Source organism: Rhyacophila brunnea, unplaced genomic scaffold (assembly GCF_057557595.1).
Source record: "Rhyacophila brunnea isolate RB1 unplaced genomic scaffold, BYU_Rbru_1.0 scaffold_12, whole genome shotgun sequence".
NCBI classification, from domain to species: domain Eukaryota; kingdom Metazoa; phylum Arthropoda; class Insecta; order Trichoptera; family Rhyacophilidae; genus Rhyacophila; species Rhyacophila brunnea.
Genome location: NW_028232774.1, coordinates 36,829,571 through 36,855,788, shown reverse-complemented (window position 1 = coordinate 36,855,788; position 26,218 = coordinate 36,829,571). Strand labels below are relative to the sequence as shown.

The 26,218-nt window shown below is 36.5% G+C and overlaps 1 protein-coding gene across 1 annotated transcript; it reads right to left on the bottom strand.

Annotated features, from left to right (window-relative positions):
• Positions 1-884: 884 nt before the first annotated feature.
• Positions 885-25,873, bottom strand: LOC147078119 (uncharacterized). Its single transcript, XM_085940174.1, has 17 exons — positions 25,245-25,873; positions 21,727-21,891; positions 21,411-21,640; positions 19,862-20,066; positions 18,394-18,605; positions 17,300-18,119; positions 16,509-16,656; positions 15,930-16,059; positions 15,714-15,773; positions 14,343-14,521; positions 12,980-13,117; positions 12,135-12,260; positions 11,576-11,789; positions 10,202-11,181; positions 9,593-9,753; positions 7,627-7,728; positions 885-1,296 (listed from the first exon to the last, which is right to left on the bottom strand). Exons 1-17 carry the CDS (start codon positions 25,282-25,284, stop codon positions 1,154-1,156), a joined length of 4,053 nt encoding a protein of 1,350 aa, XP_085796300.1. The 5' UTR covers positions 25,285-25,873; the 3' UTR covers positions 885-1,153.
• Positions 25,874-26,218: the final 345 nt, after the last annotated feature.

Genomic DNA, 26,218 nt, shown 5'->3' with positions numbered 1-26,218 from the left:
AAAGTGTTTTAGATTAATTATGAGGTTTACAAGATAGAACGACGGGATATATTGAATATCAAATCATATGTATGATGATTATATGGACGGGCTATCTATGATAGATTTGTTCACTAAAACGGTACACTACATAATAATTCTTTTATAGAGTAATAACTACAACAATACTTTAAGTAACCAGAATAATTCAGAAAAGCTGACTACTTACTCTTTGGAAATACATTTGGTAAAAATTAAATTACATGCAATGCTATATAAATACCTAGCGCATGTTATGCTTAGTTTAATTTCTATAATATTAATCACCTTGATAATGTCTTTAATGAGATGAAACATGTATCGTGTGATGCTTACTGCATTTTAAACACCGGAAATTTTAAAATTTTAAGTTTGCCGTTCAAATTCAATGAATACCAAAAAAATATTTTCATATAAAATTCTACCTACAGTTCGTGATTTGAAATTGTTTTTTTTACGTCAAACATTCATTTTATTGCTGTGAACGTTTTGTTACCATATTCAGCTAATCAATAGCTGCTCTGAATTTGAGTAATTGTTTCAATACACAATGCCGCAAAGACAAAATATCGAGACAGCTGCGTCATAGGTATGAAACAACAACAGTCAACCCATTGGTGGGTCGTTGGTGTTGAAGTCCCCAATTATTATAGATACATGTTTTAATCATTCACTTATGACCTACATATTTTACAAAATTTTAAGAATTATGACAAATTCAATTGGGTAATAATACAATACAATACATAATAATAAATGAAAATATCCGTCCATTCTTAGCATCCTTATTTATGTGAATAATATTTAAGGCCATCTCTTTTTATTAAGACACATTTCCGTATTAATTTATTTTAATTTACCCGGATAAGAAATACTTACTCAAAATGTGAAAGAAATGTCTTCGAACTTCGAAATAATTATTATAAAAAAAAAATTAAATCAAACTTTAGCCTGTCCCTATGATGCTTATGTGGACACGGATACAAATCTCAATTTGGCAATAAATAATAGCCAAATGCGATCTTGACGGGACTTAAATAGATCCTAAATTTGTACAGATAAGTGAACAATTATTAAAAAAAAAAGAATATTTTTAAGACGGTTTCTGATACATGTATTACTAAAATTGTTGGGTTCATGCGACCTTTCCTTGCATGCGAGGGTTCATGCGGCAGTACTGTGCCGCTCCTCTTCCTGTCAAGTGACTCCGCCACGCACCTTCCTCGCCCGCCACATTGCAATGGCACAGCGGGCATTTCCAAAAGTCATCACTCGTCTCTGAAATGTCAACGGTATTTCTCAAACCCGTATAACAGTTTAATATTGTGATACAAACGATTTTACCTGCCTGGAATACATTTTTACAGAAGAGCAAAATGAATTTTCAAATAATAAATTGTAAATTAAAATAATAAAATAATGTATAGAGATTTTCGTTTGATGTAACATTTTGTGCTGAAATTCTTTTGCAATGATAAACATAAAACGTTTTTGACTGTTATATAGAGCCATCTTTTGTCACCTCGGTAAATACGCATATAAATTATGCCTTTTTTATACTATAATCTTAGAAGTCATCCATAGACTGAAACCGTATGCGGTATAGAACCGTGTGCCATACTAAACTTCTGATTTCTGTTCATGAAAATATATTTTCACTAAGTTTTTAAGTGTGTGTGTATGGTATAAACAAATAAGATCAGGGCATCTATTCTATACACAAGACTGCTTTCGGCCGCTACGACAGTTATCTAGAGTAGGTTTGTATCGAAGTATTAGCACTTATTGTAACAATTACAATAAGTTAGCCGTCTAAATGGTCAAAACTGTCTATCTCGCTCTAAAATTTACCACAGCCAAAAGAGGAGCACTTATTGTAACAATTACAGCTAACTTATTGTAATTGTTACAATAAGTGCTAATACTTCGATACAAACTTACCTTAGATAGCTGCCGTAGTGGCCGAAAGCAGTCTTGTGTATAAAATAGATGTGCAGATGCTTATTACATACCTTGTGAAAATATATTTCCATGAACAGAAATCATAAGTGAAGTATGGCATACGGTTTCAGTCTATGGATGGCCTCTTAGTAAAGTATACCAATACTCTAATCGTGTTGAAAAGCAAAAAAATCTACACAATCATCAGACCATGTGCAGACGCATAGTGATCATTAGACACCGGACATCTGGAGTCCTTTTTTTTTTGGGACGGACTCGAATATTACAACATTTTTTAATTAAAAAATGCGTTAATAATTTATGGAACCTATGTTTTTCAGAAAAATAAGTTGTACGATGTAGTAGGTACAATGAAATATGAAATAAATGATATTGATAATATGTGCAAGAGACTTTATCAATACTTAATTATATAGAAACGCTGCTATTAGTAGATATACTATACTATTTAGAGAAATTAATGAAGCGCTTACGTATAGAGTGGAAGAATTAGGTGTTAATAGTAATATCTATAATATTTAATAATATTCCACTTTTTATATACCTATTATTGAAATCAAAGTTTAAAATTTCCACTAAACTACTTCTATTTTCACTATCAAATAACAAATCAAACTTGCTCCCATGATGAGAAGGACCGGACAGCTAGTGTATTATCAAAATCGTACCAAATCTGAATGATTTCGTATATTACGAGGGTGGGTCAATAATTCCTTAGAAAAAAACATTAAAACAGTTTTTATTTTTGTATTTTTTTTTTATTTCTCAACATAATCTCCTTGGAGCTCAATACACTTGGTTAGACGTTTCTCAATTTTTTTTAAACCGTCAGAAAAATAAGTTTTCGGAAGGTCCTCAAAATAAGCATTTGTCCGATCGATGACTTCTTCATTTGCAAAAAAACCTTGTCCACTTAGCCATTTTTTTAAGTTTGGGAAAAGGAAAAAGTCACTGGGGGCTAAATCTGGCGAATACGGTGGGTGGTTGACCAATTCGAACTTCAATTCTTCAATTTTAGCCATTGATCGTAAACATGTGTGAACACGGGCATTGTCCTGATGAAAGAGGATTTTTTTCCTGTTTAAATGAGGCCATTTTTCTTCAATTTCGTTTTTTAGCTGGTCCAATAAAGATGCATAATAATCCCCTGTTATTGTTTTTCCTTTTTCCAAATAGTCAACGAAAATAATTTCACGTGCATCCCAAAATACAGTAGCCATAACCTTACCAGCTGATTTTACGGTTTTCGCCTTCTTTGGACATGGTTTGTCTTCGCAATCCACTGCTTTGACTGTTCTTTCGTCTCGGGAGTATAGTGGTGTATCCATGTTTCATCTACAGTCACAAAGCGACGAAAAAATTCATCCGGATTGCGTTGCATGAGCGACAACAGGGCTTTAGAGGCCACCACCCTATTGCGTTTATTGTCGACTGTGAGCAAACGCGGCACCCATCTTGCAGAAATATTTTTCATGCCCAATTTGTCATGTAAAATAGAAATGACGTTACCTTTTGAGATCCCTGTAACCTCAATTATCTCACTCAACTTTAATCTTCGGTCACTTAACACCATATCGTGGATTTTATTTATCATTTCTGGTGTAGTCACCTCTACAGGACGTCCTGAGCGTGGTTCATCCTTTGTTGATGTACGACCACGTTTAAATTCATTTAACCAGTTATAAATAGTTGCGAGTGAAGGAGCAGATATGCCGTGAACTAAATCCAACTCATTTTTTATTTCCTTTGCTGTTAACCCTTTTATATTAAAATGTTTAATAACAGCTCTAAACTCAATTTTCTCCATTTTCCATTTTCCACAAGCAAATTTTTTTTTAAAATGTACGAAAAACACACAACAACCCGACCAATCTGATTGAAACTTCGCAGCATACTGAATCGGTAGTGCCGCTGCATGAAAACAAACCGCTTACAGTACTAGTCGCGCCATTTGTCGGCTTTTCTAAGGACTTATTGACCCACCCTCGTATGTTGATACTACGAAAATATATAATAAAAAACATATTATTATATTATTGTAAAACCAATTCAACGAGGATTCAAATCAATGCTTATCAGCTCGGAGTAAGGACAGATTTTTACACAATGCACAACAGCGGCCACTTGAGAATATCAAGATACGTCTGTTATATTTACCATAACTACTTAAGTACTTAAGCCAAACTAGTAATTATTTTTGTATACTTCACATATAATACGTTTCTTGTGATACGAGAATGCAACAGCTGGATTTAGGGATGGGTAAAATGGAGAATATCGGACCTACGTGGTTAATGAAACCATTTAGAAAAAGTTTCGTACGAAAGATACTTCAAATCGTACTTTTGTGTTTCAAGCAAGTGGTTGGACATGTTGAGATATTCAATTTTAATATATAGGTACTGATGTTGTAATGTTTTTTTGACATTTTGATAGGCTATTTTCAAACACTTTATATTCATCATGCAAAATATGTAAGTATATGCGTTTTCTGTTAATTGCTACTCCCTAATACTATAAATTATATATCATAGTATTATTTCAATGAATTGTTTCGGAAGTTATCAAAATGACACAATCATAATTAGTCGACATTGACACATTGTGTATATATAGTACCTAATACCATTGATAATAAATTATTTTATCAAGAAATATTAGATATAAATAGGTATAACACAGTTGCAGTGCCTACCATTTCTTAACAAGTTGACCTTCCCTAATAGCTCATTGCTTTATCCAATCTGGGAGTTCACACATGAAACTATAATTTGATGTTATAGTAATATGGTAGAAAAAACAAAAAAAACTTAACCTGCGCGCTTGTTAACTGATCTACGTATTTTCTTAAAATCCGACATCACTTCAGTTTTGACGATTATGGATTTGTTTTGTATTTAGTGAGTAGGTATATTTCGTGATATTTCACATTAGCTGGTTCCATTGTTTACGGGAAATGACGATTTAACGGGCTTACATATTGAATGTATTAATAGTATGTAAGATATTCATTGCGGGTTTTCACAAACACTTCAGATAATCAAAATTTGTTTTTTACTTGATCCTTTACTAATAGGTAAGAAGGTTTTCACATTCTTTTATTATATTAAATTACTATATAAACGAAAATTAGCTTTTTTCGATGTCAATGTGCATTTACGATCGGTGAGTGCGCATAGTGCACGAAGAAGGCATACGCCGGGTCGTAAATAATGACTTAAATAGAATACCTAGTACAAAACATAAATCAATTAGAACTTATTGATTAATGTTTTTGCCACTCGTACCCGTTAGATATAGGGACCATTATACCACGTTTTCCTCTAGAAGGTATATAAGGTACACTTTTGAACTGATTTTTCGTCCACAAAATCACTTTATATTGAGACGTCACACAACTATCACAACTTACGATGGTTATTGTACATTTTGCATTTTTGTTTATTGTTATTAAATCTTAGTTGATATTATTCTTTTGACTTATTAACTTAAAAATAACAATAATGGATGAAATATAATATTCCTAAAAATTATAATATGGCACATACAATATATAATTGTCAACCCTCGATAGCGAAGGCTGCGTGACTATCAAATGCACTATGTAAACCTGCTATTAATATTGTTTTAAAAGCACATTGCATTGTTATTTTTTTAAGATTATCCTTTGCTTTGTAATTTTATTCTTGTAAATCCACGGTAAACATAAATTTATATACAATATTGGTATATACTACAGCTGATGATGATACATACTATCGTATGGAAAATAACTCATTTTTAAGTAGTGGACTTTTTGTATTCATCATGCGATTGAAAACAATAAAACCACATTCAAAATTTGTCATTGGTAGGGAACCTTTTTTAATATCTGAGGTAGGTGAATTTTAAACACAGAAAATTTTTCAGTGATGAATTTGCGCTATTTCATAATGTATATAAATCAGTCATTTAATAAATAAGGACAAATATCACCAACAAGTTAGTTCAAGTAAACAACGACTCCCACGTTATCTATACTTAATTAATTGACTTTTTATGCAATAATATGTACCTACCTATATTTTGTAATGTTATTCAATTGAAAATGTCCATTAGGATAAAATCGGTTAAATATCAAAATTATGAAATAAACGTGGAAAAAGTACGAAAGTACATATAAAGTGTTTTAATGAAATATGTATCTAGGTACCAGTCGTTTTATGTGATGAATAGTTCTTTACACTTTATAATATGTAAGTATTTAAATCAAATACATAATATAATCATATATCAGATAATTACTTTTTAATTACAACATTTAAAAAAATATAAAAATATAATGCTAATTTTGTCGAATGGCCACCTAATCGGCGCGCCTTTAGCGTACAATGTATTAAATGGGACGGCAGGACTTTTTTAACGTTACACACCTACAAACTTACCTGTAGAATGAACAAAAATGGAACTACGAACTACCATAGGACGCCATTTTGAAAATTTCATTCGAATGTCAGATTTTGTCCAGTTACGAATCTTGATTGGGTAGTTTTCGACAATGGCTCCATTTTTTTTGTAGTACTTATTCCACTTTTAATCAATAAATTAGGACCGGTTTCGTCCGCCTCAGAGGGACATTTTCAACTGAATCTTCCCTTGTTCAGTTGAAAATGTCCCTCTGATGCGAACGAAACCGGTCATAATTTATTGATTAAAAGTGGAATAAGTACTACAAAAAAATGCGTTTTATTAAATTAAACAACAATAAATATTAACGTAATACAATGACTAAGTGAAAATCTGAAGCAATATAATATTGCAAAACCTTTAGAAGAATGCAATTACGGCTTACGCAATACATAATATTATAATAGTAGGTTCAAACGAATATTTTCAGGGATGTTTCGCATCTACAGATGTACGCCACTGGTATTTTGAAGATGAAATTTCTTACGATCGATTTGATGAAATTCTTCAATGTCAATAGTTTATAATCAAATAGACCAGTTTGGGCAGAGCATCCTCAAAATACTTAAATATCTAAAGAAATAAACAAGTAGGTATGTGACTTTTTTATCGATATGTAGGTACGGTATTGTTGCTTGGTAATACTAATAGGTATCAATATGATACACTTAGAACATAAAACGGGTCAGCGGACAAAATCTTTCAATATTTGTATTTATATTAGTGGTAGGTACGCAAAAGCTATTCGATATTTAATTATGAAAAAACATATTCTACACGCATTTTATAAAAATGGTTTACCATTACTTACCTGCAATAAAACAAACCATCAATTTTGTAATGCGACCTTTTTAATTACAGTTTGCGAATTTGAATTCGTTTGACGTCGCCCGCACGTCGCGTTAAAATATTGGCAAGACGATTATTTTAATTACAATAATTACCATCGCACCTGAGCTGCCAGAAAAAACAACTGACAAATTGTAGAAATCCATACTAAGAATCATTTGGGCAAAAGTCTCCTTAGGATATTGGATTCGTCCACCATTTTAATGTGTTTTTTTATGGGTTGACGGTTAAAGACTTGAAAGATCCGGTCTTTAGTGATCATCTTCTTTAATAGGCTAAGGAATCGATATGGTATGTAATTTTTACACTTTTTAGGTCCTGTCTAAGACCAGACATTCAAAGCTGACTCACCTAAGCAATCATTGTCCGCTATGTGCCGTTGATAATTTTCTACATTGATTGCTTCCTTGCAGCGAGAACAGTGTCGGTATTCACCACTTAGAGGACAGTCTTCTGCAAATGACAATAACACAACACACTTTAATAGCTGACACAAAGATTTAAGAATATCAGCAAAAACTAAGTGATGATTTTTGCATTTTAAGAGCTGATGGAGAACCAAAAGCTGTTTAGGTGAATGCCTACCAGAGCCACCTGATGGAAAATACGAACCTTGTAATTTGAGACAAGTGTTATAATTAATCAATGCATATCTAAAACATTATAAAAAGTCAAAGACAAACTAAAAATTAAAAAAAGAAGTCATTAAAAGATTCTAAATTATTACATATTATTTTATGGTTACGTTTATTATTAAAATTTAGTTTATTAATATATTCTCTAATGCTCAAATTACATTGGCAGATTGCGTCTGGCCTGATCATCTGCCATGATTGCCAAAATCTATTATCTATGGTTTTCCGGGATCGTAAACGATCCGTGAGCAATTTGGAACCAATCCTATTTCCGTCTGCCACGATTCATGAAGAGAACGTACGAAAATATCCGAAGCAACCGCCTGCTTACGAGGTTAGGTTTGACAGCTGAGTTTTGACGTAAAATTGTGAGGGAAAACTGTTTAGTGTAGCGACCAATCTAACGAAGAAATAGTTTTCGGTCAACCTATATTTTTAATAATAGCAACACTATGTTTACTTTAAACCAATCAAAAACAAGGACCAACACGATCGAATTGTTGTGTGTAATTGCTTATAGTGTAAAGACGTTGGTCACGATGGTCGGCGTGGATCATTGGATCTGCGCGTCTGCCAATGTAATTAAGCTTTAATGCAGCGAACATATTTTTGAATATTTCATAATTTTAATGTATTTTATGCTTATATTTTTATCATAAATATTTAAAAAAATAAAAATGTGTATGACACTGATACACCCCTGTTACAGGCGGGCTTCTCCCGGTGTAAAATAATCATTTAGTAGTCATAAGTCGAAACGTAACCCTGACCTCTAGAAACGGCTTCATAAAACATCTAATCTGATTCCTTGCTCAACTACGTAATTTTTCTTATTCATAAGTAAAGGCCTTCGTCCGGTGTGTGAAAATCACATATTGGGCGGACGTGTAATTAAGATAAATTTAATTTAATTTAAAAAGTATAAATGATGATGGATGAAAGAGATAATTTTAAGATTAAATATAAGTACTTATTCAAATATAATAAATTTTGCCGCGCTTGCCGGCAACGTTCAAATGTCCACGCGCCTGCGCCGGGGTCGTCCTCGTGATTCGTCAAATCAAAAGCATCACGCGATAAAATTTGGCCAATCACGAGAGTCCTTTTTGCTGGACGGCGTGGGTACGCGAAATTTGGAAAAAAAAAGAAAGTTAGTAAGCGTCCCTTTTCCAACATGTACGGACCTGCGAAACTTATTGTTAAAACAAAATATATAAACGTGTAAAGAAAATGTAAAATATAAGAGAATACCAAGTTACGCACGAGACAGACGTGGTTTCATTTAATTTCTCCTCAATTTAAAATATCTTTTTTTGTGAATCCGGGGTTCGATGGACACCTGAGCTAGCCGCTGGAACCCCGGGTACCTCAACACCCTTTTTATTTATACAATTCTTAGAAGATTTGGTTGTTAGAAGGAAATTGGCTATTATATCACGTCACGTGCTGTCACACTGAGATAGAGATAGAAACGTAGATAGGGTGGAAACTAACACCATCTTTAGATAAATTCTATATCTGCACTATGGCTTCGTTCGTTGAGTTGGATTGGGCAACAATATAAATTTTTCTCTCTTTTCTATGCTCATGACTCAATGAAATGATTAAAAATGACATTTCTCAGTCAATCGGTCAAAGTAGGTGAACCTGCTCATGTAATTTAACCATTATAGGACCCTCACCCGTGAGGTGTTGAGACATGACTCTGAGTTCCAGTGGTGCCCTGCAAGCAGTACACCTCCCGAGCAATGGACACACCTTCCAGTAGTGGACATCTAGGTCTCCCTCTGCCACATTGCACAGACAAAATGGACACTGGCCTTCTTCTTCTTGTACATCCGATCTGCAAGATAAGTCCATAATCACAAAATTATTAACGTTGTTTCAAAATAGTGTTTCATATAGTGCAACATGAAGGAGATCAGGGCAGGGGTCCCGACAGTTGAGGGCCCTGTTCCATGGCACTATGGTAAATTCAGCCTTGCAAATGACATTCTGATTTTTTTAGTTTATTCCGCATCTATCAACATGTTTTGGAATCTTGGGAACAAAATAACCGCATATGTATAATAATAAAACACCAACATTTCAACATTAAATGGCTTGAAGTTAGCAGTGACATAATTTAATCAACATAGTTTGGTAAAAAAAAATCATATATGCATTGGAAGGAAGACCGAAATAAAAAAATTTGAGTCAATTATGCTGTTTGGTATGAAGAAGGCACATAATAGAATTTCAAATCAACCAAATTGACATGGTTTTTCTGCAACTGAACAAAACTCACTCACTTGTTATGGAGTTCAGGAGAGCTGCCATTGCTGTGATAGTGGCGGTCGGCGGCAGGCCTTTCATCATCGGGCGCATCTTTGCAGTACTCCAAGCTGTCGGCTTCCATCTGACTGTCATCGAAGCTGTCGAAGTGGTCATCGTGGAAGCAGGTGGGCACATTTGACCCAGACTTGCTTCTGTAGATGACGCTCTTAGCGTTCCCATTCCGCTTGAGGCTCCCGGTGGGACTGGCGGTGATCCTGTCGTCATTCTTGGCGATATCAGCCATGTTGTCCAGCGAGTCGGCCATCTTCATTTTCCTGATTCCATCGGGAAGGCCCTCCTCATCACCCTGATCCTCCCTGTTATCGAAGACAATATTGGAGTGTAGATTTCTGGCTACCGTTCCACCTCTGCGGGTCCCCGGGGAGGGCATGTGACAATTATTTTTCCCGTTGACAAGCACCTCTCGTTCATTCCTAGTCGGTTCACCATTCCTGCGTTGCTTGATAACGTCGACAGTGCGTTCATCGTCGATTCTGTCCCATCTGTCGCTCTGATCGCCATTTTCAAATTGAGGACAGAAGTTTCCGTTCTGCATCATGACGCTATTCTGCCAGTTCTTTTCTAGAACGTAATTGCGCGGATTCTGCGAGGGCGTCCTGTTGGCTTTCGGTTGGTGCTTGGGGCTAACGGCGCTGTCCAGACGCAGCTTGTTGTAACCGGGATACTGGGTGTCGTCTTTAACACCGTTGAACCCCACGGAGGGGGCGGTGGAGGACTTCTTGGATGCGGGCCGCTTGAGGCTGCTCTTGGGGCGGCAGAGGGAGCCGAAGCCGGAAGCCCCTGTTGACGACCACATGGAGGCAGACATTGACATCTGGGACGCACTCATCTGGATAGAAGACGAGGACATAGACTCCATCATTTTGAGGTTATCGGCCGGGTCACCGAGGTACTGGCCGCCCCCCGGCTCATCGCCCATAGATTCTTCTCGCTTCTGTGATGGAATAGTCAAATTTTAATAAATAAAACTCATTTTTATCAGTACGTCTTCTTAATCTGTTTCCTTTCACTTCCTTTGTGAAAAAATTTTACCTAATTTAAAGTAAAGGTATTGGAAAAATCATTTTCATCAACATGAATCATTTTAACACCAATATGAATCAGAAAAATATTATAATCACCCTTCTCAGTAACTTTCAGTCTACATTAATTTTAATCGATTAAAGTTTCTATACGCATTAATTAAATTGCACAAATTGTTAAGTCTACAATACATTAAATTTGATGGTGGCAGTCATATCACACTTTCTTGAAAGAGCAGTAGACTGAGAAAGAGTGCTGATGTAATTTTGAAGGAGTGTAATATTAACATTGCCTGGTCCACTCACCCTCCGATCGAGGCGGTCGAAGCCCTCGAAGAGATGGCGGTACAGCAGGTTGCGGCGGGTGACAGGGTCGTCAGGCGGCAGCTGTGCGCGCACAAGACGAGGTGCTCGCGCGTACGCCGCCAACAGCAGCCGCTCTGCCGCACGTCGCACTGCGCCCTGCCCGTGCGACAGCCCCCCCGCTCCCAGCTCTGCCACAGCACGCGTCTTTAACCCACTGCAACATATATTGACTATCAATTATAATTGTAGTAAAGTTTTCTTTACGCGCAGTACCACAAAAGTGTCACATCAAACTTGGAAAAGTGAAAAACGAAAAAACCAGCTCCGTTTTTTCCATTCTCCATTTTTGATGATAATGAATAATAGGTAAAAACTCAATTTAGATTACATTAAAAGATTACTGGTAATTAGAATGTATTTAATTAATTTAATTTCAACATGTTACCACAAAAAATACATTTTCTGTAATCGTAAATTGCTCTTCCTAAATATTTTACGTTTAGACTGTTTATCCAAAAGTAACCGATGTAAAGGGAAAGTAAAAGCGGCGGTGGCTCACCTGGTCTTGTCCATCCCGTGGTTGAGCAGAAGCTGCTCCACCATGAGGAGGCGCGAAAGAGCAAGACGGGGCGCTGTCCCAGCTGTCAGCGGCCGCACCAGATATCCTGGTATTATCGTCAGACTTCTGCAAATCAATTTTATTATTTAATTAACCGCTCGTCTAAGGTAAGTTATTCCAACTATATATTAAGAAAAAAGGCAGGTCAATAAAGAGAAAATCGGCTTGCCAATGGTCGACCTCCGATAAGGGATGACTTCAATGAAAACATTCCTTCATATATGGTTTGCTCATATGCACTAGTGGCAGGCCGCCTTGCGGCTAACCGCGAGTCGCGGTTGTATTCGCGGTTATCCGCAAGACGGCTGACCGCGGGTACAGCGGTTACGTTAGCGACTAGCCGCAGTCAGTTTAAAAATGAATATGACTTATCTTGCAGCTCTGTTAACTAGCTCAGGATGTTTGAGTACCCAGATAGATCAAATTATAAATAATTGTCTGAACTGTTTTGGAACTAGGACACTTGAAGTAGGGGCGAGTCAACTGAGAACTGAGTCAACTTATCGGAGATTTAAATGTTTTATTCCCCTCCTTGTTTCATAGTACACTCATTTAATATGAATTTCAGAAATAAAATATTTGGGCGTTCATTTGGGAACTACTGCTTTACTATAATTCTTCTCGTTTATTAGTATTCATATAATATTATTTTTTTTAAATCAATTATAGTTTAAAATAAAAATGAGACCAGATCAGATTATCCGTCGCGTTAGTATTTCACTTCTGAGTCAGAAGTCGTTTAAAGCGTTGTCTAATCATTCTTTTTAATGCGGGTGCATACAGACCTCACAGGCGGGCAGTCGGCCATAGTAAGGAGAGTGTGCATTGCGAGGGAGTGCACCCGGGGGGCGGGATCACCCGCACGGGACAGCAATTCTGGCACCAGCCGCTCAACACTGCGGGACACCTCTCCAGCGTTCACCCTGAAATGGTTATTATTTAAACATAATAAATTACCTCTCCAAACTGTACACATGCAGCGTAAACATCCACGCTAAAAACTATTATACTTTAACAGTAGAGTTGAACTTGGTTATTACGATCACGGAAATAGCGAGATCTCGGATGTAATGAGGAAACATTCGTTGACATTTTACTTTATGATTTTCTCCATACATTTATTCACTTTTACGAGCTACTTTTCGGGTATACCGAGCAAAACTGTGAATGTATCGATCGTTTAAAAACAACATTTTCGACCCTAAGCAATAAAATCCGACCCGGCAGTTAACTAGACCGATGCCACTGGGATCGGATTACGTTTATGACCCTAGGTAAGTGTCTAAGTACCTAATTGGTGTGGCGCATGTAAAAAATCCAAGCTTTGTGAAGTCAGTAGGTACCTACCAGCGCTGGCGGCTTATCACTTCATTTCAATAAACAACTCCTTTTGTAGTTTATGAATGCCATGCTTGTTTCGGGGATTTTTATGATGGTTTTCAGATTTTTTATATTCTATGCATAAATAGAACGTGGCGCGAAAAATATTATATAACGAGTAATGCTTATAACGAGCAAATTCAGTCAGTCCCATCTTCCTCGTAATAACCAAGTTCGAATGTATTTCTATACTTGTTTCAAAATCAAACCGTATTCTGTAATTTTACAGTGTATCATATCCAGAGCTTGGACTATTTAAACTCTAGAGGGATCCTTATCATTTTTTAGTATTAGAGCACTTGATGGTATGTATGGACCGTGGCATTTATGTAAATGTGGTTCAATTGGTAACCATAGACAAATTAACTTTGACAGCATTGACACATGGCAACATAAACTAGATGGTGTCCTGTTTAGACTTTTTTTTACACCGTGTGTATAATGTACAAATTTCCAAATGTGTAAATTTTCTTTATTATGATAATTCATAGTAAAAAAAAAACTAGTTTTGTGCTTGTAACAGGAATGCAATGTATTATTTATATCAGCGCAGCCCTGGCAAATAACTATCAAAGCACAAAAGTATGAAGTTTGCTACAAATAAATATGCATTGTGAAATGATTTGTAGCTAATTTAATCATTAGTCTTAGTATTTTTTTTTGGTTACGTTCCTATGTGAAGTCTCCATTGTAATAGAAGAGGGTTATTCTACAATATCTTTGGGCATAATATATGTATATTAGAAAATGAAAGGGGTGATACGTTACCGGCCGTCAACGAAGTCGGTGAAGAAGAGCCTGGTGAGCTGGGCAGCCGAGCTGTAGACGGAGAAGACGGGGTCGCGCAGTGTCCTGTGGAGCAGCATGGCAGCAGCCCGCGCCGCTTTGTTGGGCGACAGCGCTGCTGCACCGCACACCACCTTGCCATCAAACGACCGCAACTCCGCCTAACCGCACAACACTGAATTATGCTATGCGCAATTTATTTTGACCAAACACAATTTGTAGGAATTCCAATAATTTGCTATCTGAATAGAGAGCAGATGACGTAATAATACATATATATTTTTTAATTTCATTAATTAACAGGTTCAAATGCATCAGACCCTATAAACCGCCATGACAAAATAAAACATACATATTTACAGAATTAATGTCACCCCTTTTCACATATAATTTACTAGTAAAATTAGAATTAAAATAGATCTCTAGTTTTGATGATAATTCTCCATTATTATAGTCTCTTTAGAACAATGAAAGAAATCAAATTTTTTTCTTTTAATAGGTATTCATTTCATTTTTTTTGGACTTTTGTAAACAGTATTAACCTCACCTCACATCATATCAGCATGTTGAATTTTGTTTATCTAGCACAGGGGTAGTCAACCTGGTCCCTAACGCCCACTAGTGGGCGTTCCAGCTTTCATGGCGGGCGGTAGGGGTTTTAAAAACATTTTCATCTTACAGTTTACATACTTACAGTTCACATAAAATTCCCCATGGCAATTTAAATTTCAGAAAATATACTATTTGGACTTTCAATGTGTTTATTGTGTCATAAAACATTATCCAATGAGGCAACGAAGCCAAGTCGATTGCGAGAACATCTTTCTACAAAGCATCCAAATGATAAGGACAAGCCCATTGAATATTTTCAGGAAATACAAAAAAAAATTCATTTATATATCACCATTACTGTGGAACCGGTGGGCGGTTAGAAAATTTTACTAGGTACTAACAGAGATACAAAAGTGGGTGGTAGGTATAAAAAGGTTGACTACCCCTGATTTAGCACATTTAGAAATGACATAACCTTAACCTAAACAATGTTAATTCGTATCAATACTTTCCTTTGCGACGACACCAACACCAGATATTAATACTTTATCTTTCAATATGACATCCTTACCCGCATGGACACCTACTTAACCAAACTTTAACTTATGTTAAGTCGGCTACAGATGTAACTGCATACTTGAGCATACATAAGCGTATGCATGATAATATTGATTTTGATCTTTTGATTGTACAAGCGACATGAAAATATTTGAATTTCTAATTAAACGTACTTGTGCAAAAAGTATGCAGTTAAGTCTGTAGTCAACTTTAGAGAAGACGACAAGTATGAATTATGTATACCTTAAGATCTTGAAGTCCTTCTTCTTTTTCAGCATAGTGCTTGGAGTATATTTTTTCCACCTAAAATTCGAAACATACAATTTTAAAACGAGGAAGTGAAGTGAGTTTATATTCATATGCTATTTGAAAACATCAGCATAAATAGGAATTCTAATATTATAATCTAGTATTATGTGCCTGATAATGTAATTCCAAAAGATAATTAACGGTCAGTACCAACTGTTCTCCGAAAATAAGAATGGGCAGAGCAGCCTGCTTCCTCTCTCTTTCTCCCATTTTCGGTCTCCCTCTGGTCGGTTCGGCTTGCTCCGTCTGACATCCTCGGAGGAATTCGTTGGTGTGAGAACTGCGACAGAACGTTTCTTTATAGAAAATTGGCTGTTTTGTTTTTTGAACAGGCACAGTAGTTCTTTGACAGATATGGACAGATTGGACTTTTAGTAATACATAATGTATATAGAAAATTCAAGTACAAAAAACTATTAAAAGGGCACCAGGAAAACTTTCATCTGTTTTTAAACTGTCAAATTGATATGATTAAATCACCCCAAATTATTAGACACGCTTTGGCCATACTTATATTTTAGTACATATTAAAACTACCGATGTTAAAATTTAGGAATGTTAAAAAGGATCTCTTTTTCAGTAGGCAGATAATCTAATGTAAAATTGTGTACCAATGACTTGAATGAAATTGAAGATAAATAAATCATAAAATATTTGAGATGCAGCCTGTCAATAGATAATCGATGATTCGCCATGGCTACCAAGTTATCAGTAAAGGTGAAAACTCACTGCCTTAGAGCAGGAACCAATCTCTCTTCGTAAGCCTCGTAGCTGGACCTGTGATGAGCGGGGACGGGCGGACCGGCGCTTCGGTTACGCCTCTTCACCACGGTAATAGTGCCGTTCCCTGCCTTGTTCTGAGCCGGCGATCCTTGCCCTGAAAGACCGCAGGACCGATGTCAACTTACAAAGCGAGGAACCAGACACATCTCAATGATCCCATATTCCGTGTTATCTAATTAACACGTTGACCATGACGATCAACATAACAAATAAATAAAGAAACATAATTTGGAACAACCTCATTATATATATTGAATAAAGAATGCTACACTCTTATCTCTTGTGCATTGTTCATTGAATAAAAAAATATTGTTATCAACTAACTAATAAAGCATTTATTGAAATCAGCTTGGATGAAGACCTCTCCAGGATTCCATTCCTCTTGAATTACCATGTTGTTCCGCAGAACTTGACTGCTTCGTCGACTCATCGGTCTCTTGGTCTATAACTAGATTCGTCCAGCAATTGTCTTTACTGCGACTTATGTGTCGTTAATTAAAATAAAATGCAACATTTTAATTATAGTCACTTACAATTACAATTAACTAGTTTTGTCCATTTAGACTTTAGTAGGACCAGTACTACATATATAATATATTGTGCTATAACATAATATATTTTAGTTAAAATCTTAAATCTCGATTAACTCAAAACTAAATAAATCACACCTTACATTAAGTTAGAATTGGAATGATAATATGCTTTACTTATGGATGTATGTGGAGCATTCTACTTACCGTTTCTGCAAGCTTCAGGATTGTAATGTAAACTCGTAGGGCTGACACTGTTGGCAGGACTGTTAAAGTAGCTTCCTTCCCTCACGGCACTCGCAAGTTTCCCAGGGTTACCGCCGCCGCTTGACATAAGAATGAAATCATTTTTCTCCTTACAATTGGTGATGCCGGGCTTGAAAGAATGTTGATTCTTTTTCCCTCCGCCGTATTCCAAATCGCCGTTTCCGGTATCGACCGTTATTTGATCTTCAAAACAAATCCTGTTGATGACTTCGCATGAATTATTAACAGAATTATTTGCATTCGTATCGTTCTGATTGCGGATCGCTCTCTGCACGATATTTTGATGCCCGTTCATTTTATCGACAGGATAATGCGAATTTTCCACGTAGACGTGTTCTTTTTCACAATACGGCGACATAATTCTGTCCCCATTATTTAAATTGTTCACAGCTTTATTTTTATACATAGCTTCTCGATCTGTCGAATTGGAATCAGTCCGCACTTCATCCTGCGTATTACGGTGTACATTTTTGTGAGGAATAATCTCGTCTTTGACATAGTATATCCTGTTTTCGTCCATGACGATGCTGGTTGGTTGGACGGTTTCAGTGTTGGAATATCGAACAGAATCGTCACAGGCTTGTGGAGCTTTCTTAGAGTGGCTTTCGGTCGTCTCCTGACAGTCTTTCGAGGAAGACGCCGCCCTCATCACATTAGGAGGAGACGGAGCATCGAAACTTAGATTAGATGTCGGGAAGGTGAGAGTTTCCACAGAGAATGGATTTTCGTCCACAGAATATTCATCATTTTGAGTATTGGGCTGTGAAAAATAATTCAATATTATTTATTTGTTCAACATGAATAATTTTAGAGATTTCACTACTAAATAATCATAGTATCACTGTACCACAACAGAGACTAAAAACTGATATAGAAATGTATGTATGTGTCTGAAAATTCTCTATTACAGTATGAAGAAGAATTGAAACTACACACAGTTTAAACAGCATCATATCATAGCATCATCAGCTATACCTTGTACATGAAGTTAAATTAGCATATCCTTGAAATTGTTTGACAATTTAATGATTTACCCCATTGCTTTCCAAAAGAGAATCCAAATTGACAGCGGCGGCAAGTCTAGCGCGGCCCGTAGCGATGGCGTCCCTCTTTCTGGTGGCTCTCTCGTACTGCTCGGCTGCTGCAGCCAGTCTCTTCTGCAGTTGAAGCCCTCCCAGCACTCTTCCCCCGGTGCCCAGCACCAGGCAGGCCGCTTTCAGTTTGCGGGCGTACTCGAAACGTTCCTCTATTAAACGCATACAATACTTCTTTAGGAGTAGTTTGTTTCAGATGCAATCATCAACACAATAACAACAAAAGTACGACTCTAACATGTATTATCAATATGTGTTTGATCAGCCAACATGTAATTTTTCCAGATGCGTGATTCAAATCCGTAATCCCCACAGTTTGGATGCAGACATTCCGCCACAGATGAGGACCCGTGGTAAGTAATTGTCGCTCTAGTATTTGTTTTGTGAAGCTCCATTTTTGGCGAAATTGACTTTTTAATGCAATTCATATTCTTATGCATAAACGCATCGAAATCATTAAAAAAAATATTATATTTTTCATTAGAAACAGAGATATGTTTTTAAAAAATGTCCAAGAAACCACGGTACAAAACAATCATTCGGAACTAGCCTTTCCAATGTGCGGACCAAACTGCGCCGAGGTTGTTATAAGGTTACCACCCCCTCTACTACGTGATTGGTCAACGGATCACTTGTCCTTGTCTAATATTATCATTGTCTAGCTCTACTAACTACGTCCTCATTATACTGATTTCCGCCGTTTGAATACATTGTATATTTTTAAAGCTAAAGTGCAGAATCTGCTGTTAAATAAATATAAATTCTTCATAATTAAATGAGTATGTATGTTCTAATATAATGTTTCTCTCACTATGTAAAATAAATAAATATGAAAGATCTTCCAGCATTGAAATAATATGAATACGTGTATTAATTAAGGCGCTAAGTACCAAAAAAATAAAAACTGATATTTTTATAGAAAAATGTTCTACATACCAATGCCAATAACTTCGACTATGGTCTAAGTGCCTCAAGCAAGTCAAAAAAATGCAACAAAATATTAAAACCTGTCGACGTTGTAAGTCCGTTGGCGTGTTTTATTTATAATGGTGTAAGTACCACTTCAGTGGTCAACGGGATTCAATATAAAAGACGATGGTGTGGTGACACTTGCGGGTTCTTAATACCTAAAATTATAGAAGCTACCGTAATTGCTTCACACTGTGAAACCACATTTATCAAAAGACCTGCTTCATGCAATTTTACTGCAATGACTCGGTATTTTGTAACTACAGGTAATACTACTTTTTGGTACTTAGAGCCTTAATTAATACACGTATTCATATAAGGTAATGAAATGTTTTTCGTTTCCTGAACATTTCACATATTGTCGCTTTGGAAAAACAAATACTAGAGCTACACAATGTGTATGACTTTTAAAATTTCGGTATATAAAAACATTACATACCCAAAATGGCAGATTGTTTCTTCACTTCCAGCTTTCGAATAATGGCGGCAATTTCATTGTCCACATACATAATGAACGCGAGATCATCGTATGGGGAATAATTTTCGGTATCTTCCTTCACCGAAGCTGTCTCCGATCCGTCTCTGCCGGCAGTCTCGTCGGGGTCCATCTCTATACCGAAAATATTTACCCCCATCAGAGCCACCTGGAATAATAATTTATACAATAGATAGGGTTAATGTACCAATGAAGCAATGAAAATTTAGCATTGTCTAATGTGGCAACTACCAAATAGTGACTCGGATGTCAACAGCGAGTGTGTGATGCTTACTGAGAATCGCTTCTGTGTCATGGGTCAATCATAGATCGCGCAAAGATCACAATTGAGACTTTTGGTAAGCATATCTTGTTCTGTAGTAGCAACCTTTACATTTTGACAAGACCACACGCAACCAAATGTTAAGGGCAAGCGTGGACAATACATAAAAGTCATACATTTGAAACAATTAAATTAAGAAGACGTCATGTTTGATTATTTCAGACAAATTATTTATTTCACAACAAATTACAATATAAACCTATGTGCACTTTTATAATCCTTTTTATCATTTTTCAGCAACTGTCATTATCCAACATGTTGTGTAAAAATAATACACTTTTACGCATTGTCTACGGTTGCCTACAAAGATTAGTTGTCTGTGCTGTTGTAAAAAAGTAACAATCTCTTCTTACAGTGCGGGATATATTTGGGGATATCATGATTAATGGACAAATACATAGATGTTTAAGTTAAGTTAGACTTAATTAAGACATTCTAAAAGGTACCAAACAATAATGATAATAAAATTGTCGCTTGTTTTTCATACTTCTACTAACATTTGGCATAATACCCCGTTTACACTTCCATGGATTTACTTTTGACAGTAAGTATTATCGAGGCCATAACATGAAAATGTATGGGCAAACATGTATTATCCTGCAGTTGCAAGCTTGCATGCATGAATCAAAAAAGTTTGGAAGCTTCAGAATAATTGTCATGCGACAGTAGGGATTTTTTCGATCTGCCACCAAAAAAACGAACTATACACGTTATTTTGAGGATAACTGATTTTCACTACCTGTCAAATAGTACCATAAATGACAACATTGCGTCTCGCTTACTCTTGAAGAATGAGATTGGAGAGACAGTTTTATGTGAAAACAGTTATTGTCACGATAGTTCAAAATACGCACTATTGCTGCCAGTAAATGTAGTAACCTGTACAGGCGCTATAAGGTTAGTCAATGCTTGAGGACACGCAGGCACATAAGTATGAATAATATACATTTGGATCAAACTGTTCCAGTATTCGATCGACCTCTTTTCAGAAAAGAGGAGGAACAAAAGCACTGTGATGTTCTTTCAACACCAATTTTTTAAATGAATGCTGTTATTTGAATATACCATACACTACATGGCTACCATGGAAAACTACACCGAACAGAGGTGCCCTTGGTTATCTTAGGAGAAAAATGAAAGTACGAAGTGGATTTTAATATTTCAACGTACCTGATTTAGCGTGTTGTTTTCATTTTGGTGAGGCTCAGAGAGCCTCAACCGGAGATAGCGAGCAGGTGTTCTGGGGACGGAGGCTGTCCGGAGTTCACGCGCCGCAGCCGAGTCGCCTCCTCCTCCACCGCTTGCCAGCGCCACCCACCCCACTGCTTCATACTGCGGGCTGCTGGGCGTGCGGGGGGCTCCCCCTTCCGAGTCATGCACCAGGAATTCGATCCTCTGCGCTGAAATCACAATCCATTACAATGAGTCGTCAGGGAGACGAGATATATTAACCGGGCCTCAGCAAGTAATATGAAGGAATACTCACGAATGAGATGCTGATGTGCAAGCAGCTGTACCCTAGTGATAGCGGCCCTCTTGCTAAGCTGCAGGACCAGCTCGTGTGGGGCTGCCGCACCACCCGCTGACGTCCACCCGCGGCTCGCCGGTCCTGCCCATCCCAGTTCACTGGCCGGCCGGTCTGCCACCTCGCCTGATAAAAATTTCTCTTATTTATTTTCTTCACCCTTCATTATCAGCATCAATGACTCTATAATCTGGTATGGATTTTGATAACCTCCCAAGGAGGTTTATTATAAGATTATTTTTATGAGAAATGGTTTTTAGTTATTTGTTCAATGTATTATGTTGAAAAAAAACTTTATTTAATAGAATTAAAAAAAAAGGTTCCCAAATTTTTACTCTAAGTTGGACCTCTACAGGGTGGAAATAGTAGATAATAAACACTTTTAAGCGTCAATTACATTGAGGTACTTTACGAGCTGTTTGTTGGCGAATTTAATAGCGGGCGATTCAGCTACTGCGATTATGATGATGACACACAAAACTTTCCATTCGCTGAGAAGCCATAAGCCAGCGACTATTTTGACAGAACGTAGTTGGTTTTTTTGCTGGGAGGTTGCTACTGCGCTCTACACGCCGGCGTGTAGCGTGTAAAGTTGACCGGCTTTCAACTTTTCTCGGTAGTGTTTACAATCTGCTTGTTAACTTGTTCGATGATTACACTGGGCGACTTTACAGGCAGATTATAAATTCGCCAACAAACAGCTCGTAAAGAAGCTCAATGTAATTGACGCTTTAAGCAGCGTTTGTAATGGAATATTTTACGAACCGGAGCACTCGATGATTTTCCGAAAATATTAACATATTTTTCTAATTTTATGTATGTTTTATAAAAATAAGTAGGTATATTAGATTATTTGTTATGTGGCCAACCTAGCTCAGATAGTCAACTTATTTTTTCTACGAGACGGAGCGATAATCTCGGGAATTTCATGAACTGGAACTGCGCTCCGGTCATATCGTGGCCTCCTTTTAAGATTTTATCAATACTTAGCCACTCGCTTGAGATGCTGTTGTCTTACAGAAGTCGTGGGATTCAAATCTGTAACTCTCGCATCTGAATATGAACAATTCAACCACCACATCCCGTAAGAGTTGAAAATTTAAAATAACATGTAATACAATTTTACAAAAAAAAAATGCCCCAGTGTGACGTAGTTGACAGAATACCTGACTCAGAAATCCAGAAAAGCAGGTTTGATCTAGTGTCGCAATATTTAAATGTATGTTTGATGATCCAAAGCATGGACCCAATGGGTTGGGCAAATGGCTAACAACCATTCATTGTAAAAGTTTATTAAGATAACCTCCACTCTGTGGAGACTCATAATAATCTGCATAGAAGCAAAAATAGTAAGTAATATTTAATTAACATCTAATTAAAAAAACAAAAATATTTACATTATAATTAATATAAGACAAGGCCAGATTTCTGTTTGAAGGGGCTACAGGTATGAAGGATTTAGCTGATGCATGCAACATGGATGATTTTTGCATATCCTAATATCGGAAGACAAGAAAACATGGAAATCCAGACATGGAAAGGTGCTTGTTGGACATAATGCGGAATGACCACAAAAGAAACCAACAGATAAGGGGGCGGACAAGAGTAAGCGATGCGATAGAGGTCGCCAAGCAGATGAAATGGCAATGGAGTGGACATGTTGCTCGGTGAGTAATCAATCGCTGGACCAGTGGCGCACTTAGGATTTGATATTGGGGGGGCCCAAGGTGGAGAAAGTAAATTAGTCCCAAAGGCTCTTTTTCTTCTTCATATAATTATTTTTACATATTTTCACAATACACGGCTGTATATTTGTACAGTTTCTTCTAGTCTTTTTGGAGGCATAGTGGCGGTAACCGTTGAGCGTGTTATCGGCGACTGGTGTATTGGAAGTGACTAACAGCGACCATGCTGGACATGTGCGCCTAGTATGCTAAAACATTACTCAAATAATATCGACTGTGCTACCCGCTCGGTCTAGAGAGCTACAATATTTATGCCGAATTCCACTGAAAAAATGTTCTTTTGATTTACACCACCACCGACTGTAGTGGGTGTAGTCGTTCTTTTCGCCGAATATTTATTGTCAATTTTTGGTTTTTTAATATTGAGGTTCCAAAATATTAATTGAAAATAGACAAAAAAAAGTATTATTGCATTTAACTTATACACAAACCTACTCAACACAACACAGCCTAATTTCTCGTTTATCGGTCTTTTGTCTATTGCACTCGGTGTACCTTCACCATGGCCCCCACATCCTGAAACGGGCCCTTAGGCTAGGATATTTGGCTGGCCCCTACCTACCGCCAAGGTTAAAGGCAGTGAAAAACACTACATTAACATTTTTTAAATTGTGTTTTAGTTCAAATTAAGGGTACTTATACAGTGAATTATAAGCGATTTTTAATAAATCTACTTTAATAATGGAGCGATAAATCGACACATAATAAACAGAAAATATATTACACGATTATATAATTTAAAATGTTCATGGCCATGAAGTATAATAGCGCGACTTTTTTACTATTAAAGCTAATTTATGATGTGAGTTTATCTCACTTATCTGGTCAACCCGACATGCTGGGTTTCCCACAGCCCGGGCCCCCAGGCTAGAGCCTGGTCAGCCCTCCCCAGCCATGACCTACACCACTCCGGAATTCGGATGTACACCGAGAATTTTTTGACAGTACCATTAGGGATCGGGTTTCTAAAAAAACCCGACATCAGGGTTTCGAAATTTTTGTGATAGAAATTAAAATCTAAGAAATTTTTCTAAAATGGGTGATGGAGAATTACAAATTAATTTTTTTTGCCGTGCTTTTATTTGTCTAAGCCTAAGGTATAGTTTATTGGCTTTCAATTTCAATGTTTAAAATCATTCTGATAATTTTTATGTTTGGGGGGTGCCAGAGCCCCTTGCCCCCCCCCCGCCCTGGGGCGCCACTGCGCTGGCTATTGGTACTAAACGCACACAGGGACCAAAACCCACTAGATAGACAAACTAATAAAGTGAAATGGATCTAGGTGGCAGCAGTTTAAGAAGCTAGGGGAGACCTTCATCCAGCAGTGGACCGACCCCGACTGATGCCGATGCCATATATATTTTTTTATTAATTTCAATAACTAGGAGAACTTTTATATAGGTACAATACGAACTTTTAGACCCCCAATTTTATTGGTGCTAGGGTATCTGCTTCCAGTGCCTCAAAAGGGTTTAATTAATTTTTCGGGCTTCTGGCCAACACCTCCTAGCCCCTATGATTCCGAGGGGTATTTTTTGTGATTGTGGTGGTTTTAAATTTCATTTATTTTGATTAACCAAATCACCTTACCGATTTTAGAGGCGAGTTTTTATTTTTGCGCCTAATCCAAGCGCGCGACTTTTGAAATTTTAAAAACACCCGTATTTTAAAATAAAGAGAGTAATAAATACGTCGACAGATAGCTTCAAACATAAAAATTATGGCGGTACTTACTCGTTGCATAAATGACGTGAAATTCTATTCGTTTCGGCATGATTCGTGATACTTTTAAATACTAATTATAGTGACAACAGCGGTGCGCATATAAGACATTTTTTTAAACACTGGTTTAGGTATTGCATTCATATCAATTTAATGTTACTGTTTACGTAGTATGCAACCCGCGGGTAATTAAAAAATACATGTAGATATTTTAGATTTTGAAGACTTGTATTTCCCATTCTTTTACGTCAATTTTCTAGAATCCATAATTTGTCAATACTATTGATTTATGAGATAAAATTATTAATTATTAATTACACAGATCATTCAATGTCAGCGCGTCTGAAATCGAATATTATGTTCACATAATCTTATTGCAAAACACTCGAAGATTTTGCTTTTGACAGCTGATAACGCCATGTTTTTATTTTAAAGGACTTTCGCAGAATCATTATGACATTTAATGACATTAGGAATAAAAATTCACGTCTTAGGGCGGTTATGATGATCTAAGCCATTTATTTTGTGGTGATAAAGAATAGAATTCATAAATTAACAATAATTTATACGTCATAATTGATTCTATTTGGAACAAGTAATAAATGAATACCAACACTGCCAACGAACAACCCTTTAACCCTGTGTACGTTCGGAAAATTTTCGAGACACTAGTTATGAAACTGTGTAAATTGATATAATATGCCAAGCGAAAATAGTCTGTACGATAGCGAATTTTAAGTAAAATTTCCCGTGCGCATTTCGTTTGATCAATATTTATTGTTGTCAGGTTGCTAGTCTGACATTTAATAGGGTAGGAAGTGATACCACTTTGAAAAATCAGTTCCGAAAAGGAAATTTCGACTAGGTAGTAAAATTTGTAATGTAAAATATTTTTTACAAAATTTTTAATGATTTTCCTATACATGCTTAAAAAGCGATTATCCCTAAAATGTCTCATTTCTTCTTATCTTTTTTTTCAAAGTTAA

Coding starts and splice junctions, on each gene's coding strand:
- LOC147078119 (XM_085940174.1), bottom strand. CDS start 25,284: ATGCCGAAACGAATAGAATTTCACGTCATTTATGCAACGA. Junction 14,522..15,713: donor AAGGACTTCAAGATCTTAAG/GTATACATAATT, acceptor TTGTGCGGTTAG/GCGGAGTTGCGGTCGTTTGA. Junction 12,261..12,979: donor GCCGACTGCCCGCCTGTGAG/GTCTGTATGCAC, acceptor ATTGATTTGCAG/AAGTCTGACGATAATACCAG.